The 20,770-nt window shown below is 40.3% G+C and overlaps 1 protein-coding gene across 5 annotated transcripts in view; it reads left to right on the top strand.

Moving 5' to 3' along the window:
- The window catches only part of LOC132398112 (cytochrome c oxidase assembly protein COX11, mitochondrial), a 44,986-nt gene extending 33,805 nt beyond the window's left edge, over positions 1-11,181 (top strand). For 4 of the 5 annotated variants that reach the window (XM_059977099.1, XM_059977097.1, XM_059977095.1 and 1 more), the window contains exons 5-6: positions 2,279-2,404; positions 6,146-11,181. In XM_059977099.1, the coding sequence (XP_059833082.1) occupies positions 2,279-2,404; positions 6,146-6,328 (309 nt within the window). In that variant the 3' untranslated portion in view covers positions 6,329-11,181. The remainder of the gene's footprint in view (positions 1-2,278; positions 2,405-6,145) is intronic. The other variant, XM_059977100.1, reaches the window with a different exon arrangement.
- The last annotated feature ends 9,589 nt before the right edge of the window (positions 11,182-20,770 follow it).

Raw genomic sequence — 20,770 nt, 5'->3', positions numbered from 1 at the left:
CCAGTACTAGCCCCTCTCCCTCCGCACCCGCCACCATCCCAACCTCAGTTTATCTACTACTGAAAAACTCAGCTAAGCCTTTGTTCCTGCAGACTTGACTTTTCCTGTGCATTTCTGGATGGCCTTCCTTGTGCAACTTTCTGTGAAGTCCTATTCCCATGTTCTAAATTAAACCAATGGTATTTCAAATTTAGAATCAGATTTTTTAACAATAACTTATATGATGTGAAATTTGTTTTTTTGTGGCAGCAGTACAGTGACATAAAGTTACTATAAATTACAAAAACAAATAGTGCAAACAAAAGAATAATGAGGTGATGTTCAAGGACCATTCAGAAATCTGATAAACTGAGGTAAAGAGGGTATGCTCTGGATAGTGAGGGTCCTTAGTGATGAATGACAGCTAGACACATCATTTTTCAAAAAATGGTGGGAGAGTTATGCCTGTGATGGAACTGGCTCAGTCTACAACCCTTTGCAGTTTTACTGCAACCATGTGCTTTAAAGCCTTCATACCAGGCTGTGAATAAACCAGTCGGAATGTTTTGCATAGTACATCTATAGAAATTTGTTAGAGTCTTAGGTGACATACTGAATCCTTTCAGGCTGCTAACAAAGTAGAAACCCGGCTTGCCTGCTCATAATAGCATCAGTGTATTGGGTCTGGGACAGATCCTCTGAGATGTTGTCCAAAAATTTAACTATGCCTCTAATGTTTGCTGTTCCATTTTTGTTCTGGGTTAAACAAATGTTTCCATGGCATGTAATGATCACTATATTTCCATACGCCCTTGTTCACCTCTCCAACTCTTAGAGTCATAGAGTATTAGAACATAGAAACAGGCCTCACCTGACTTGTCTAGTCCCATCATCCTGCACCCAGATCATGCCCCTCCAAACCAGTAACGTTGTAGCTATCCAAACTCTCTTAAATATTACTATAGACCCCACATCTACCTCTTCCTCAGGCACCTCATTCCATGTTTGTACTACTTTCTTCAGTAAAGATGTTTCCTTTCAGATTCCCCTTAAATATTTCACCTTTTATCCTAAACCTATGATCTCTAGTTTTCATTTTACCGAACCCGAGGGTAAAAAGCCTGCATGCATTCACTCTATATCCCTTATAATTTTATATACCTCTGCAAATCTCCCCTCATTCTCCTGCACTCCAGGGAATAAAGTTCCAGCCTATTCAATCTTTGCTTATAACTTGGGTTATGAAGTCCCACCAGTATCCTTATAAATCTCAATATTTCTTACAGGTAGGTGACCAGAACTGCATGTAATACCCTAAATATGGTTTCACCAATATCTTCTACAACTTCAACATAACATCACAACTTATGTATTCAGTGCCCAGATTTATGAAAGCCAATATGCTAAAAGCTCTCTTTACAACCCTGTCTACCTGTGATGCCACTATCAAGGAATTATGATTCTGTATTCCCAGATCCTTTTGTTCTACCACACTACTCAGAGCCCTACCATTTACTTTGTATGTGTCCTGTGATGCCACTGTCAAGGAAATATAAATCTGTATTCCCACATTTCCTTTTTCATCTGCAAGCCTTAGAGTCTGTGTATTTACTGTGTATGTGTTATCCTATTTTGTCCTTTCAAAGTGCAACACCTCACACTTGTCTACATTAAATTCCATATGTCATTTTTCTGCCTATTTTCCCAGATGGGCAATTTTGCTGATCCAGTTTAGCATATTATCATAAAACTCGTAAATATAGATGATGAACAACAATGGGCGCAGTACCATTCTTGTAACACACCACTAGTCTCAGGATTCCAGTCTTACAACCAACTATTACCATTCTCTGAATTGCCCTGCTAAGCCAACGTTGGATCGAATTAGCTAATTCATTCTGAATGCCAGGTGACTTTATCTTCTGGACTAGCTCCCGTAATTTAAATAGTAGTTATCAAAGGCAGTAACATCTGAAATTTCCTTTCAAGTTGCCTCATCTGCTTCACTGTTCTTTAAACAATTCCATGAAAACCTAACATACATTTGACCAGATATTTGGTAGACGTGAAATGTGCGTTAATAACAACAACTAGCATTGTCTGCCAAATGTAGTAAATTTTTCAAAGCCCTGTTATTGTATGAACATAGCACTGTTTTATTATTTATCACGTTACTATACTGAGTGGCAAATTGATTGCTTTTGCTCTGCTTACTATAAAACATTTTTACATTGATTATGACCAGTCACGTTAAGGAAAAGATGGCATCCATATGACCTTTGTTTTGGTTTTGTTCCAGGTTGTTCCTGGAGAAACTGCTCTGGCATTTTACAAAGCGAAGAACCCCACTGATACACCAATTATTGGGATCTCTACCTACAGTGTAGTACCATTTGATGCAGGGCAGTACTTCAACAAAATACAGGTATGGACACAATGATGCAGAGGTTGAAAAAAGATACTTTTAAAACACTTTTATTAATGTACATTGAACGGATGATTTGACTTCCTTTAGGCAGTGCTTTTAAGCTATGTGGATAAGGACTCTCCAGATATTGTCATACCTCCAAAGTCCTTTTGTTTATGATCTTTTCAATTTTAAAGCCATAGGCATAAGCAAAGGTTGCTGTTTTTATTGAAGGCACATGTCCTGCATATTTAAATTTTCCTGCACCAGACTCCTGAACTGGTAACACAGACAAGAGGAACTCAGCAGGCCAGGCAGCATCTGTGGGGAAAAAAGTACAAGTGACATTTTGGGCCGAGGCCCTTTGGCAGGACTTGAGAAAAAAAGCTGAGGAGTAGATTTTAAAGGTGGGGGAGTGGACAGAGAAACACAGGTGAAACCTGAAGGGAGAGAGATGAAGTAAAGAGCTGGGAAGTTAATTGGTGAAAGAGATACAGGGCTGGAGAAGGAGGTGTCCAATAGGAGAGAACAGAAGGCCAGGCAAGAAAGAAAGGAGGGAGGAGCACCAGAGGGAGGCAGTGGGCAGGCAAGGAGATAAGGTGAGAGGGGGAAAATGGGATGGAGAATGGTGGGGGGTGGGGGGGCATTACCCAAAGTTCAAGAAATCAATGTTCATGCCATCCAGTTGGAGGCTACCCGGACAGAATATAAGGTCGCAAACACGAGGAAATCTGCAGATGCTGGAAATTCAAGCAACACACACAAAATGCTGGTGGAACGCACCACCAGCATTTTGTCGGAATATAAGGTGTCGTTCCTCTAACCTGAATGTGGCTTCATCGTGACAGTAGAAGAGGCCATGAAATGACATATTGGAATGGTGATGGAATGTGGAATTAAAATGGGTGGCCGTTGGGAGATCCTGCTTCTTCTGGCGGATGGAGTGATGGGTGCTTGGCGAAACAGTCTTCCAATCTACGTTGGGTCTCACCGATATACAGGAGGCCACACCAAGAGCATTAGACACAGTATATGACCCCAACAGACTCACAGGTGAGGTGTTGCCTCTCCTGGAAGGACAATTTGGGGCCCTGAATGGTAGTGAGGAGGTGCGGGGCAGATGTAGCATTTGTTCCATTTGCAAGGATAAATGCCAGGAGGGGGTTCACTGAGGAGGGATGAATGGACAAGGGAGTCACGTAGGGAGCAATCCCTGCAGAAAGCAGTAGTGGTTGGGAGAGGGAGGGAACGATGTGCCAGGTAGATTAGATTCTAGAAATTGTGGCAGTTAAATGGAAAAGATCGTCTGTGAAAACAGTTTTTAAATATCCTTGCCTCCCAGTGATTGCAATGACAGCTGTAGCTTTGGTTTGGCCTGAAAGTCACCATGCAGATAATTAGCCCAGCACTTAATGCTACTGACTAATCACTTGACAAATTCCAGATAAACTGTTAGTCTAAATTTACAGCGTTTATCACAGTTAACTGAGTAATTTTTGTCATAAAGAAATCTTCCTAGTCACTGGTAACAACAGCGCAGTATAAGAAGGTCTCCATTTTCTTTAAGCATTGTAGTATTTTAGCCATCATTTTTTTGATAAATAGTTTGTTCAGTACGTGCTGTGCAAGAGATGTTGGCCAGTGTGGTCTTTTCATGACCGTGATTGTTCTTGGCAATTTTTTCTACAGAAGTGGTTTGCCATTGCCTACTTCTGAGCAGTGTCTTTGCAAGACAGGTTACTCCGGCCATTCTCAATACTCTTCAGAGATTGCCTGCCTGGCGTTAGTGGTTGCATAATCAAGGCTTGTGATATGCACCAGTTTCTCATACAGCCATCTACCACCTGCTCCCATAGCTTCATTGACCCTGAACAGGGTGCTAAGCAGGTGTTACACCTTCCCAATGGCTAGCAGGGGGAAGGAGCGCCTTACAGTTCCTTTGGTAGGGAGTTCTCCACCCCACCACCCATAAATAGTTTCAACAAGAAAAAGCAATAAAGAATTCACTGAATGTTAATTCTGAGTAATCTGTTTATCAGTTTATAATTTGTGAATCTAAACTTTAGATTTAATCACATCTAATTTTTTATCAAATAAGCAAGTAAGTTCTGATTGCAATTAGATATATCAATTCCAGCACCCTGAGGGATAACAAGCAAGTGTAATGAGCAATTAGACAGACAATGTAGGCAACAAACCAACGTCTGGAGGAACTCAGTCTTGATGCAGAGTTTTAGCCCAAAATGGTGGCAGCTCTTTCCCTCACGCAGATGCTGCTCAAATGCTGAGTTCTCTGGCAGATTGTTTGTTGCTCTATATTCCAACATCTGCAGTATTTTATTTTTTAATGGTATACTTGTTATAAGAGGATTTGGGTATAAGACCACTGAAGAAAGAGTTCAATGAACATTTAATGAATAGGTGTGTGATATGAGAGGAGAGTGACCAAATTGAGCCTGTATTTTCTAGACTTTAGGTGAATGAGAGACAGTCTCATTGAAACTTAAAAAATGATTAGAGGGCTGAGTGAGTTGCGTGCAGGGAGAATGTTTGAAGAGCAGGGACAGACTATCGAAATGAGAGATGGTCCATTTATGCCTAAGGTGAAAATATATTTCTTCCCTTAGAGCAGGGGTTCCAAGAACCCCTTGCTTAATGATATTGGTACATGGCAATAAAAAGGTTGAGATCCCCTGCCTTAGAGACACAAGAGTGCAGATGCTGGAAATCTGGAGCAACACACAAAGGAGATGGAGAAACTCGGCCGATAGGGCAGAGTTAACAGTGGGAAATGAACAATTAATGTTTCAGGTTAAGACTCATTAAGATAGGTGCGGTCTGACCTGTTGAGCTCCACCAGCTCCTTTGCGTATTTCTTCCCTTAGAGGTTGGTGAATCTTCTATTTTCTATTCAAATTGACTGTGGAAATTCAGTCATTAAATTCACTTATAATAGAGATTAGTATATTTTAGGGTTCCAAATAAATTGAGCATATGGGAATAATGCAGGTAAATGGAACTGAGGTAGAAGATCATACATGATCTTGACTCATGAAGGAACAGACTTGAAGATCAGATAGCCTACTCTTGCTCCTTACTCTGATTCTAACTTGAATGATTTGCTGTCTTTTAATTTAGAAGTTTTTTGTGAATAAATATTTCTTGCCAAATTATTTCTACCTTGCTCCTTTGACCACCTTACCTAGAAGTCCATTTGCTATATTAATCATACTTGGTCGGTTCAGAATTATATTTGTCAATTTAAAGCTACTGCTGTTTATCTAGAAGAAGTTTAATTTCACTATAGTTTAAAAGCGCTATAGATTTACCTTTCCTATTCTTATGCTAAGGTCTATTCCCTTGGGACTGAGAAGATGAAATATCTTCAGCTCATTGAAACCAACCGTCAGTGTCATATTTCATTACTGCATTGTATGTTGAGCTTGAAAATCAGTTTGTCACTGGTCTGAACTGGGATCAATAGTTAAGTTTTGCCTGACCAGGGCATTGTTCATGACCTTTCATATCATTCAATAAGCAACATTCATAATAAAGTATTATTCTTTCACAATTTATGAAATTGCTTGGTTCCTTTTGAAAAATCCTGCCCAAAGTAAGAGTTAGATTTGGTTCAAAAGAGAAAGTAAACTTAACTTGTTGATCTGATTTCATAGATCTATTTGTTTCGTGTGTACTAGTCAATTATATGCATACTGATATAACACTAACTCAGTAATGCTGTCTCTTCATGTCTTTCAGTGTTTCTGTTTTGAGGAGCAACGGTTAAATCCCCATGAAGAAGTGGACATGCCAGTTTTCTTTTACATTGATCCTGAGTTTGCAGAGGATCCATCAATGGCACGTGTAGAGACAATTACTCTCTCTTACACATTCTTTGAAGCAAAAGATGGTCAAAAGCTACCTTTACCAGGATATAAATAAAGCATCATAAATATTAAATTTATTCAGCAAGTAAATGATTCTTTGAATAACAATGTGTTTTCATTGAGCTTGTCAAATTGAGATGATCGACAAAATAGTGTAAGAACAAATTATTGTATTGTAAGCAAGATGAGTGTGGGGGAAACTAAAAATGAAGTATAGTGAATTTCGGATAATTAGAGTGCATCGGGGCCAGTACATTTTGGCCCAATTAAGTGGCTGTCCTAATTAGCCAAAGTTTTATGGAAATAGTTAAAAAGGTACAAAAAAACTACCATTTATATAAATAAATCAAATATTTAAATGAAATATAGAATAAATTACAATACTACTAATGTGTTATAAAACTGTGCATTAGTTCCTAAAAGTTATCGATGAAGGGAATTCATCCACTGCTTGCTATCTGTTTGTTTGATTCACTGTAAATGAACAAAATCAGCACAGACACCTAGTGCAGATAATGGACTGCGTTTATTGCCCTTCTGCATGAAGTAATGTCATAATCCAACAATAAATAACTGGTGTTAGGAGAATGTCTTTTAATTTGATCCAGTAGGGTAATTTCTCAGCTAGTGCTGTATCTTTTCATGGCATATTAGCAAGGGTCTGAAATGTTATAAAGTCAAATTGTAAAAGAATGGTCAAAATTCATTGTTTTTTAAATCGGTGTTTGTCTGCCCAAATGGTTAACATAAGCCAAGCACGGTGTAGTGGCTAATGGCAACACAGTGCAAGCAACTGACCCTTGTTAGAAACTGTTCAGCAGCAGTCTATCCCAATTAAGTTGCATAGTATCCCAAATAAATAAAAAAGATCCCAGTTATTGTCTTGATTAGCTGTTGTTCTTCAAGATTTGTCCTAAATATGAGGCTGACTCGATTGACCAATGGCCCAATTATCTGCAATCCTCTGTACTAGAAAAATAAATTGCTTTTCAAGGGTAAAGTGGTCCATCATGCTCACATCATGGTAGGAGCCTCTGATCTACTTCTGCAATAAAATGTAATAATTACTTTCATTTAATGATTTAGTTTTTATTGTGTCCAGATTTTCATTATAATAAGAGAAGACTTTACTACCGAATACCATTAACCACATCCCCCTCCTCCATTGTCCAGCTAAGGATACTACCTTTGTCTCACATACAAAGAATCTCCTCACCTTCTTACTGCTTCTTCCCAGATATCTGTCTTTGATCTTTTCTTGAATATTGTTGCATCCTGCCACTCAGCAGCAAATACAGTCATGTTCCGTTTGTATATTGAATCATTCCTCCTCACCATCTCTCACAACACCTCTGCTTCTCTTTCTAAAAGGGCAAATAGGTCTTATCATTGAAAGACTACCACCAGTAGTGTACAGTCTTAGTATTGTACAGAGTAATATTGGTCCTTAAAATTCTAGAATTAAACCACAAGTTGTTGAGTCAGATGGGAATGCTACCACTTGAGGCACAGCTAGCTACCACAGGCCATATGCTGTATTTCAAAATAATCTCTAAGTTGTTCAATTTTATCAGAATAAATTGAGCTCTTTTGGCTTGTCTTTCAACTTGGAGGAGGTGTTGAAGCCACAAGAAATAGTGATGCTGATATATTTGCAGCTTCATTTTGAATTTGCCCATTTTCATGCACAGGTTATGTACTCTGGTTCTACTATTCCAGTAATGGTGAAACAGCTTGTTATTATTTACTGTGAATTGTAATGTTGTCTTCAAATAGATTTTTATAAATTGGATATTAAGTGAAGCTGGTATAACTCGGTATTTTTTACCCTTTTTAATTTATCTAAACATAAGAGCATATACAAATTTTAAACAAGAGAAAATCTGCAGATGCTGAAAATCAAAGCAACACACACAAAATGTTGGAGGAACTCAGCAGGCCAGCCAGCATTTATGGAAAAGAGTACAGTCGAAGTTTCAGGCTTAGACCCTCAACAGGTCCTGCTGAAGGCTCTTGGCCTGAAACATCGACTATACCCTTTTCCATAGTTGCTGTCTGGCCTGCTAAGTTCCTCCAGCATTTTATGTGTGTTGCATATACAAAATTTGATTCCTTGTTTCCTGTAGCAGTTTTTCCATAACTTCAGAGCAGGAGTTTTTGTTTTGCTATGTCATTATACTACTGTGTCAATATTTGTTTCTTTGTTTGGTTTAATCTGCTATATTGCAATTTACATGTTTTACATAACTGAAATCTCATTTCTATTCTGAAATAACATTCGTAATAACTACTGACGAACATTGCATTATGGCAGGTTGCATTCCTAGAAAACAATCCGTCAGAAAATTTTTCGTAATGTTGAACTGTGCCAACTGCATGTGCATCAAGAAATGCAAGTTGGAAAAAATGTTTACTTTCTCCGCATAAATTTCATGTCTGAAATTTTATTTTGTATTCCAGATTTCTTGGTAGCGAATTCTGGAAGAGCGAATTTCTATTGCCCAAATTGCAGTAGCATTATGGGTATCTGTAGTTGCTTAACAGTTTGCAACTTCATTGGGGATTGCACTATGGTAACATGTTTGCAGAACATAACTATATTTATTGGAATGTATAATGATATCCTGGTAGATAAGCTGGAGATTTTTCTTTTAAATAACCAATATAGGTGATTAATAGGTTTTCTGTAAAATATATGGAATCATGTCATATAATCTGACTAATATTGAAGACAAAATTGAAAAATCCCATCACTCTATGTCATAACATTTAAATTAGGTTTATCCATAAAGCTGACAAATGTGGTTTAAAATTGGCCTATTTGTCTTAATTCTTTTTATTCATTTTATTATTTTCTCCAAAATGTTTCTTTCTAATTTTTCAGTTGTACTTCTCCATTTCAGTTTTAATCTATTACATTTTATATTTCTTTCCACTTTTTTGTATTTTTGCTTTCTACTTGCTGTCTTTAATTATCCAGTTTCCTGCTATTCTCACTTCCAAGAACATAGAACAATATCAACCTGCTGTTTCTGAATAATTGCAGAAATAGAGATAGACTTTGCAAATGTAATAGCAGCCCACAAAATCAATTGTAAAATAGTTTTAACTGCTGCTGGAATGTGGTAAATAAGCTCTTCATGTTTTCAAATGCAACTGATAGTGGCAGAACCATATGTTGGTATCAAATGCACATGGCTAACATAAAGTATATTGATTGCAAATGGTCTGTAGCTCTCATGAGAGAATTATTGTGTGTCTATTAATTCAACCTAAAAGCACAAAGGAAAGCTTTATCACCAAGCCTAACGGCATAGTTGGAGTTTATTTTCTGGCTATAACTGTTTGAAGACCTCATTTTGTATACATGTGTATATTCATGCAGATATGAGTAAACTGGATCTTGCAATAGACTATTTACTTATGGTCATTTCAGTGAATGAATAGTGTTGATTGATCCTGTATTGGGTACTATGGAAAAGAGTCTTGTGTCACACTGTGCATAATTTTAGTGTGTACTGTTAAATTGCACTTAACTATTCATTTTAAAACCACGAAGGTTTTATCATCAAACGTAATAGTTAAGCGGTTTTATCACCCTAGTTTTTTGAGGACCTTATCAGACGTAAATTTGTGGACATCCTTGAAAATAAGAGGTGCCAGTTTACAGTGCTATGTAAATTACAACTGAAGTATGAATTCATTATTTTTGTTTAAAGATTATCAGTATGTCAAATGTATTTTAGGAAAGTAATCTTCTGGTTCTAGTGTTTCAGGCTTCATATGGTACAAATATGCAGATTTACTGTCGATACACTGTAGTTTTTGCAACTCAATTATTCTATTTGTGATTCAACCAGGGCTGCCTGACACATCATGTATATTAAATAAGTTTTAAATAGTTACTGAATATTTGTTTTTATTTCACTCCATACTCTCAAGTACAAGGAATGACAAACAATAATTATGTTATCAAGCCCACTTCCTATATAAAACATTCTAGTTCCCCATTTAGTGTTAATGTTTGCATATTTTTACATAGATTTGCAAAGGTAATCAAATTCATTTTCAAATGTGCACTATTGTAAAACCTTTTTACTTTGCAATGTAATCTTATAGATAATTTCCATTAATTGCAATGGAAAACCACAGAATCCTATTGAAATATTTGATCATCTTGTATTCTGTCCTTTAAAGACTTTATTTATCATATCGACATTGAACCATACAAATATTGACTTGTTTCCGGTGCTAACGTAGCATGCTACAAATTGGTAACCCTAACTTGCAAGTCTAGAAGCTGGAGCACCTGGTAGAAACGCACACAGTCACAGACAGATGGTACAAACTTCCTACAGAGAGTGGAGGGAATCAATTGTGCTAAACATACTGTCCTTGTGACCAATAATCCTAGTCCTAAATTAGCAATTAATACAACTATTCTTGTTTATTTTTTAAATGTTATAGCAACATCTAGTAGTTCTACTGTGCCCTTTACAAAGTAATATTACAGTGCTTCACATAAGTGAAGTGAAATGGAGAGGAATGCTTGGGATAGATTAAAAAAATAGAAATGTAGTCAAATGACTAAATTTGTAATTAAATATTAAAAAGTAGTAAAATAAAATGCTTTTGAAAGAGCATGTTGGTATATTAACTCCAGAGACTGTGAAGATTGGACAGCCAGATAACATGGGTTATGACGATGTGATGTTATGAAATAAAGATGTTGAAATTGATATGCTGGACATTAGTGAGCCAGTGCAATATTGCTGGCACAATTTGTTAACATACGAGACTAAGTGAGAAATTACGGTGTGGATTTTTAAATCTAGTGACTGGGTATTTTGTATGTTTTTCTGGGTTAGAAAATGAACTGTAAGAAGTAATAAAATATGTTAAGCGAAATTGATTTGTGAGTGGTTTGTCCTGGTGTAGTCTGACCCAAGAAAATATTTACTGATATCTACTATAAGCCTGCAGACTGTCACAGCTACCTGGACTATTCCTCTATCCACCCTGTCTCTTGTAAAAATGCCATCCCCTTCTCACAATTCCTCCATCTCCGCTGCATCTGCTCTCAGGATGAGGCTTTTCATTCCAGGACGAAGGAGATGCCTTCCTTTTTTAAACAAAGGAGCTTCCCTTCTTCCACCATCAACTCTGCTCTCAAATGCATCTCTCCCATTTCCCGCACATCTGCCCTCACCCGCCACCCCACTCGGGATAGGGTTCCCCTTGTCCTCACCTACCACCCCACCAGCCTCTGGGTCCAATGTATAATTCACTGTAACTTCTGCCACTTCCATCGGGATCCCATTACCAAGCACATCTTTTCCTCCACCCCCCTTTCTGCTTTCTGCAGGGATCACTCCCTACGTGACTCCCTTGTCCATTCATCCCCTCCATCCCTTCCCACTGATCTCCCTCTTGGCACTTATCCTTTTAAGCAGAACAAGTGCTACACCTGCCCTTACACTTCTTCCCTCACCATCATTCAGGGCCCCAGACAGTCCTTCCAGGTGAGGTGACACTTCGCCTGTGAGTCAGCTGGTGTGGTATACTGCGTCCGGAGCTCCCAGTCTGGCCTTTTATATATTTGTGAGACCCGACACAGACTAGGAGACCATTTCGCTTAAACACCTACGCTCTGTCCGCCAGAGAAAGCAGGATCTCCCTGTGGTCACACATTTTAATTCCACGTCCCATTCCCATTCTGATATGTTTATCCATGGCCTCCTCTACTGTCAAGATGAAGCCACACTCAGGTTGGAGGAACAACACCTTATATACCAGCTGGGTAACCTCCAACCTGATGGCATGAACATTGACTTCTCTAACTTCCATTAATGCCCCTCCTCCCCTTCTCACCCTAATCCTTATTTATTTATTTATTTCCTCCCCCTTTTCTTTCTCTGCCCGTCTCACAATCACTCTATCTCCCTCTGGTGCTCCCTTCCCACTTTCTTTCTCCCTAGGCCTTCCGTCCCATGATCCTTTCCCTTCTCCAGCTCTGTATCCCTTTTGCCAATCATCTTTCCAGCTGTCAGCTTCACCCCACCCCTTCCGGTCTTCTCTTATCATTTTGCATTTCCCCCTCCCCCTCCTACTTTCAAATCTCTTACTATCTTACCTTTCAGTTCGTCCTGACGAAGGGTCTCAGCCCGAAACGTGGATAGTGCTTCTCCCTATAGATGCTGCCTGGCCAGCTGTGTTCCACCAGCATTTTGTGTGTGTTGCTTGAATTTCCAGCATCTGCAGATTTCCTAGTGTTTGCTTTGTAAATGGTTTTACACCTTTAAATACTTCGAGATGTTGTAGAAACTGTACCCAGAAAATTGAAATTCTTCCAGAGAACAGGGTCAATCATTCTGATTTGATGCAACATGTGGATAGTATGACAATTCATTTATTCATCCTGAAACTTAAAATGTTACAGAAACACTGAGTTCAGAAATTGTAAGAAAATTATTGTAACACACACAAAATGCTGGTGGAACACAGCAGGCCAGGCAGCATCTGTAAGGAGAAGCACTGTCCACGTTTCGGGCCGAGACTCTTCAACAGTGCTTCTCCTTATAGAAGCTGCCTGGCCTGCTGTGTTCCACCAGTATTTTGTGTGTGTTGTTTGAATTTCCAGCATCTGCAGATTTCCTCGTGCTTGCTCTAAGAAAATTCTTCTGTTGATGTTCAACAGTAATGTCCCTCATCCCTCTCAATAGCATTTGTTTGTTTTCTCCCAGTAACCTGTTACCAAATGACTAATCAAGAACATATCAATCTCAGTCTTGAATATACCCAATGACTTGGCCTCCACAGCCATCACTGGCAATAAATTCCACAGAATCATTACGTTCTGGCTAAAGAAATTCCTCCTCAACTGTGTTCTAAATGGATGTCCCTCTATTCAGGAAAGTGAAGTTTGTGCAGTGAAAATTATGACTGAGAAGGTGCTCAGGAAGGTTAATGGTCTGAGGGTGGATAAATCTCCTGGACCTGATGGAATGCACCCTCTGGTTCTGAAGGAAGTAGTTGGAGGGATTGCGGAGGCATTAACAATGATCTTTCAAGAATCAATAGATTTTGGCATTGTACTGGATGAATTGGAAATTGCAATGTTACTCTGCTATTTAAGAAAGGTGGGAGACAGCAAAAAGGAAACTACAGACCTGTTAGCCTGACATCAGTGGTAGAGATGTTGCTGGAATTGATTGTTAGGGATAAGATTACGAAGTACCTGGAGGCACATGACAAGATAGGCCAAAGCCAGCATGGTTTCCTGAAAGGAAAACCCTGCCTGACAAAACTACTGCACTTCTTTGAGGAAATTACAAGCAGGATAGACAAAAGAGATGCAGTAGGTGTGGTGTGCTTGGATTTTCAGGCCTTTGACAAGGTGCTGCACATGAGGCTGCTTAGCAAGATAAGAGCCCATGGAATTACGGGGGAGTTACTAGCATGGGTTGAGCATTGGCTGGTCAGCAGAAAACAGAGAGTGGGGATAACGGGATCCTATTCTGGCTGGCTTCCAGTTACCAGTGGAGTTCCACAGGGGCCGGTGTTGGGACCACTGCATTTATGATGTATGTCAATGATTTGGACTATGGATTTGAGGCTAAGTTTGCCAATGATACAAGGGTAGGTAGAGGAGCGGGTAGTGTTGAGGAAACAGAGAGACTTAGATAGTTTAGGGGAATGGGCAATGTGGCAAATGAAATACAATGTTGGAAAGTGTATGGTCATGCACTTTGATGGAAGAAATAAATGGGCAGACTATTATTTAGATGGGGAGAGAATTCAAAATGCAAAGATGCAAAGTGACTTGAGAGTCCTTGTGCAAGATACCCTGAAGGTCAACTTCCAGGTTGAGTTGGTTGTGAAGAAGGTGATTGCAATGTTGGCATTCATTTCTAGAGGTATAGAATATAAGAGCAGGCTCTATAAGGCATTCGTGAGACTACACTTGGAGTATTATGTGCAGACTCCGCCTTCAGAGCAGGCGACAAGACAGCTCTAACAACAGCAAGGGCCAAACTGTTCCGAGTTATCAGAAGGGCAAAGCGTGCACACGCCCAGCTAATCCACAGCCACTTCCAGGACAGCGGCGACACGAGGCACATGTGGAAGGGCATCCAGGACATCAACAGTATCACCTGACTGTGCAGGTGATGCCTCCCTCCCAGATGCGCTGAATAACTTCTACGTCCAGTTTGAGGTGGAAAATGACGTGGCGGCGAGGAAGTCCACCCCTCCTACAAATGACCAGGTGCTGTGTCTCACTGTGGCCGATGTGAGAAGAACCCTGTGCAAGGTCAACCCATGGAAGGCTGCTGGACCAGACAATGTCCCTGGTAGAGTGCTCAGAGGATGTGCAGACCAGCTAGCAGATGTTCTCACTGACATCTTCAACATCTCCCTGAGCAGCACCACCATTCCAATGTGCTTCAAGGCTGCCACCATCGTCCCCATACCGAAGAAGTCTTCAGTGTCCTGCCTAAATGACTACTGTCCCGTTGCACTTACATCCATCATCATGAAGTGTTTCGAGAGGCTCGTCATGAGGCATATCAAGACCCTGCTGCGCTCCTTACTGGACCACCTGAAGTTTGCGTACCGTACCAACCACTCAACAGATGACGCCATTGCCACCACCCTCCACCTGCCTCTAACCCACCTGGACAAAAAAGACACATACATTTGGATGTTTTTCATAGACTTCAGTTCAGCATTCAACACAATCATCCCTCAAAAACTGATTTGAAAGCTGAGCCTACTGGGCCTGAACACCTCCCTCTGCAACTGGATCCTAGACTTCCTGACTGGGTGACCTCAGTCAGTCCGGATCAGGAGCAGCATCTCCAACACCATCACACTGAGCACGGGGGCCCCCCAGGATTGCGTGCTCAGTCCACTACCGTTCACTCTGCTGACCCACGACTGTGCTGCAACACACAGCTCAAACCATATCATCAAGTTCGCTGATGACACGACTGTGGTGGGTCTCATCAGCAAGAACGACGAGTCAGCTTACAGAGAGGAGGTGCAGTGGCTAATGAACTGGTGCAGAGCCAACATCCTGTCTCTGAATGTGAACAAAACAAAAGAGATGGTTGTTGACTTCAGGAGGGCACAGAGCAACCACTCCCTGCTGAACATTGACAGCTCCTTAGTAGAGATTGTAAAGAGCACCAAATTTCTTGGTGTTCACCTGATGGAGAATCTCACCTGGTCCCTCAACACCAGCTCCATAGCAAAGAAAGCCCAGTAGTGTCTCTACTTTTTGCGAAGGCTGAGGAAAGTCCATCTCCCACCCCCCCCATCCTGATCACATTCTACAGGGGTTGTACTGGGAGCATCCTAAGCAGCTGCATTACTGCCTGGTTCAGAAATTGCAACATCTCGGATCGCAAGACCCTGCAGTGGATAGTGAGGTCAGCTGAGAAGATCATCGGGGTCTCTCTTCCTGCCATCACAGACATTTACACTACACACTGCATCAGCAAAGTAAACAGCATTATGAGGGACCCCACGCATCCCTCATACAATCTCTTCTCCCTCCTGCCGTCTGGGAAAAGGCTCTGAAGCATTCGGGCTCTCACAACCAGACTAGTTTCTTTCCCCAAGCTATCAGACTCCTCAATACCTGAAGCCTGGACTGACAGCTTGCCCTACTGTCCTGTTTATTATTTATTGTAAATGCCTGCACTGTTTTTGTGCACTTTATGCAGTCCTGTGTAGGTCTGTAGTCCAGTGTAGCTTCCTCTATGGTGTTTTTTCATTACATAGTTCAGTCTAGTTTTTTGTACTGCGTCATGTAACACCATGGTCCTAAAAAACATTGTCTCATTTTTACTATGCACTGTACCAGCAGTTATGGTTGAAATGACAATAAAAGTGACGACTTTTGGGCTCCTTATTTTCAAAAGGATATACTGACATTGGAGAGGGTTCAGAGAAGATTCACGAGAATGATTCCAATAATGAAAGTGCTACCGTATGAGGAACAACTGGCAGCTCTTGGGTTGTACTGCCTGGAGTTCAGGACAATGAGGGGCATTAGAGATTTCTGGACAGATATATAGAGCTCAGAAAAATAGAGGGCTACAGGTAACTCTAGGCAATTTCTCAGGTAAGGACATGTTTGGCATATCTTTGTGGGCTGAAGGGCCTGAATTGTGTTGTGGGTTTTCTATGGTTCTATATGATAAAATAGACCAAAATTCAGTATGATTTCCCTGTGGGAAATATTGCTTGACAGATCTGTTGGAATTCTATGAGGAAGTAACTGGAAGGATAGAGAAAGGAGGGTCAGTGGATGTTTACTTGGATTTTCCGAAGGGCTTTGACAAGGTGCTGCACCTGAGGCTGCTTAACACCCATTGTATTACAGGAAAGATACTAGCATGGATAGATTGGCTGACTGGCAGGAGGCAAAGAGGGGGAATGAAGTTGGGATTTTTCTGGTTGGCTGTCTATGTCTACTGGTATTCCACAGGTTGGTATTGGGATTGCTTCTTTTCACCTTTTATGTCAATGAATTGTATGACAAAATTGATAGCTTTGTGGCTTAGTTTGCAGATACAAAAATAGATGGAGGGACAGGTAGTGTTAAGGAAGCAGGGAATCTGCAGAAACACATATAGATTGGGGAAATGTGCAAAGAAATGGAAGATGGAATATATGGTAAGTGTATGCTCCTGCACATAGATAGAATGAATAAAGGCATCGATTATTTCCCACACAGGAAGAAAATTCAAAAATCAGAGGTGCAAAGGGACTTGGGTCCTTTTGCAGGATTCCATAAAAGTAAACTTGCATGTTGAGTTGGTAGTAGGGAAGGCAAATGCAATGTTAGCTTTCATTTCGAAAGAATTCACTGGACTATAATGGCAATGATGTAATGCTGAGGCTTTATAAGGTGTTGGTCAGACCATAGAGCATTTTGAGGAGTTTTGAACCACTTATCTAAGATATGCTGTCCTTATACTCTCAGAGAGGGGCCAGAGAAGTTCTCAAGAATGATCCTGTGAATGAAAGATTTAATGTATGAGGAGCATTTGTACTCCAATGTACTCTCTGGAATTTAGAAGAATGAAAGGGGATCTCATTGAGATTATTGAATGCTGGAATGCCCAGATAGAGTGAATGTGGAGAAGAGGTTTCCTACAGTAGAGAAATCTAAAACTGGAGGTCACAGTCTCAGAACAGACCATAAGATATAAAAGGAGAAGTAGCCAATTCGGCCAATCGAGTCTGCTCTGCCATTCAATCATGGGTTGATCTAATTCTTCCAGTAATTCCCACTCCCCTGCTTTCACCCCATACCCTTTGATGCCCTGGCTAATCAAGAACATGTTGGCATGTGGCCAAGTGGTTAAGGCGTTCGCCTAGTTATCTGAAGGTCGCTAGTTTGAGCCTTGGCTGAGGCTTCCGTGTGTGTCCTTGAGCAAGGTACTTAACCACACATTGCCCTGTGGCGACACCAGTGCCAATCTGTATGGGTCCTAATGCCCTTCCCTTGGACAACAATGGTGGCGTGGTGCCTACCTGCCTGTACTTTCAATACAACGCATATCTTTTGACATTAAGTTCCCAATAATGATCACCTTGCAGCCATGAGTCAGTGGTGCCCAAACATTAATCTCGAACTGCACTACAAGGTGATCTGCAATATTTCGTATCTTAATGATGTTTGTTTCTGAAAGGTACAAGTTTCCAGTTCTGATCACTAGAGGATGCTATTGATACATATCTGTGTAATGCAGGTAGGCTACAAAGATATTTTTATTTCTATCAAAGTAGGATTTGTTTATGTATGGAATTCTGACATCCCTATCAAGCTTGCCTTTTAATGCCTAATTCGACATCTGAACTGTTGCAGATTGCATAGTGAAAGTACTCCCATTGTGCTATTAATTAATTATGGAAATCCATACAAACTGACATAGATTGGCTACGCTAAAGAAAATTCACAGCTTTGATCTAGATTAGGAGATCATGTCTAAAGTTTGCCAATGATGGAAAGCAGGATGCAGGGAGGTATCAAGGAGATAGCAGGCTTAGTGACTAAGTGTGGATATGCAAAATGAAATAAATATTGAACAGTACATTACAGGAACAATCCCTTATCTGTCAAACATGATGCAAAATTAAACTAATCCTTTCTTCCTAAAAATAATCCATATACCATAGAGTATATCCAATACCATTCTCACATCTGCTTTCATTGCCACCCTTTAGATGACTGCCACTCGATGTTTAAATAAACTTGCCCTGTACATCCCCCTCAAACACTCCCCCTCCCTCTTTAAAGCTGTGCCCTCCAGCATTTGGCATTTCTACCTGGGGAGAAAGATTCTAGTTGTCTGTTCATAATTCTATAAACTTCTGTTAGGTATATCTCCCAGCCGCTGTAAACAATGCCAGGTTTGCCCAACACCCCTTTAGAGCTAACACTGCTCTAGTCCAGGCAACATTCTGGTAGACTTCCTCTGAACCCTTCAATGTGTTTACATATTTCCTGCAATGGAGTGAGAAGACTGAGGCCTAACCAAACTTCCTGACTCTAATGCTCAATGGCCTTAACAATGAAGGCAAACATGCTACCACTCTTTCTACTGCTCTTGTCACTTTCACGATGGAAAGGACCCAGACTTCAACATTCCTTCATACATCAATGACACTAAGGATCCTGTTATTAACTTTTTACATTCCCCTTGCAATATCTGAAAGTACAAAACCTCACTTTTGCCTCCATTAAACTCCACTCTAATTGATAATATCCTGCTGTATCTTTTGTTGACCTTCTTCACTGTGTGCAACTCCATCAATTTCTGTTTCATCTGCATACTTATTAACTGTCTGTGGTGAACTACATATACCTGTCTGGACATGCTCCCCCCACCCCACCCCCCCCCCCGCTGACTGCTCCTGTGGCTCCTCCCACAGACCCCTGTATAAAAGCAATTGGGGCCTGAGCCCTGCCTCTCAGTCTCCAGGATGTAGCATGGTGGTCAATTGCTGCTAGTTCTTTCTTCCAGTCAATAAAAGCAGATATCTCGCCTCACGTCTCAGAGAGTTATTGATGGTGCATCACTGTCGCATCTAGATTTTTGTCCAAGTCATTTATAAATATCATAAACAAGTGAGCTCTCAGCAACTCTCCCTGCAGAACACCAGTGGTTTCAGATCTCCAGCCAGAAGACTATTCTTCCAAAACTACCCTGTATCTTCTATGGGAAAGCCAATTTTGAATTTAAGTTACCAATTCATCATAGATTCTATGCATCTTTATCAAAAGATCTTGTCTAACATCTTACTAAAGTGCATGTAGATAACATCCATTTCATCAGTCACTCTGGTTATCATAAAAAAAAAATCAACCAAGTTAGTGAAATGCGATGTCCCTGCAAAAAGCCATGCCGACTTTCCTGAATTAGCTCACGTTCTTCCAAATTCTATCCTTACAAGTTCCCTCCATTAGCTTCTGTGTCACTGATGGGAGCTTTACCAGCCTATACTTTCCTAGATTATCCCTGTTTCCCTTCCTAAACAAAGGAACAACATCGGTTACTCTCTTGCCCTCCAACACTTCACCTCAGGGTAAAGAGAATACCAAGATCTTTGTCAAAGCCCCAGCAAATTCTTCTCTTTCTTCAATCAATAAACTTAGATAGATCCCATCAGGCTTTGGGGATTTATCAACCTTAGTGCTCTTCAGGAGACCCAACAACATCTCCTTCTCGATCTCAAAATGTTTTAGCTTATAAGAATGCCCGACACTAAGCTCAGTATCCTTTATGTCTTCATAGTGAATACCAATTTATTTCTTTGCAAACATTCAATGACTCAGAGCACAAATTCCTTCCTTTATCCTTGAGTGGACTTCCTCTCTCCCCAGTTATCCATGTGTTTTCAACATCCATAAGAAAAATGCCTTTGGAGTTCTCTTTAATCATATTTGAAAGGATATTTCATGACCTCTTTTGTATCATGAATTCTGATCAGCTGGTCTTTAAACAACTCCCACATGCCAAATGTGTATATATCAATAATAAGTATACTGTATCCAAGTAATTCTCTCAAGCTCCTGATAATAATGTTGTAACTTGCCCTGTCTTAATATCATATTTTTCTCCCTTGGTCCAGACCTACTCTTATACATCATTATCTTAAAACTTCAGTTGTGATCACTGTTTCCAATATGCTCTCCCACTAAAGAAACCAGTCACCTGCTCAGTCTTGTTTTGCAACACAAAGTTGAATATAGCTGCTCCACTAGCTGGACTATTGACATATTGATTTAAGAAACCAGCTGGGATGCATCTAACAAATTCTGCCCAGTCATGATTTGGGAGTGTTCCATGGTTCGTCCATTTTGGTGTACAGTTCTTGATTTGTTGGGGAATTGGTCGGGTCCCACACTGCCCTTGTGCCCATGGCTTTGTCTCCTGGGTGATAGGACAATGATACCTAATGTAAACAATGACAAATTTAC

This window comes from Hypanus sabinus, chromosome 8, assembly GCF_030144855.1.
Source record: "Hypanus sabinus isolate sHypSab1 chromosome 8, sHypSab1.hap1, whole genome shotgun sequence".
Classification (NCBI taxonomy): domain Eukaryota; kingdom Metazoa; phylum Chordata; class Chondrichthyes; order Myliobatiformes; family Dasyatidae; genus Hypanus; species Hypanus sabinus.
This window is presented reverse-complemented; position numbering and strand designations above follow the sequence as displayed.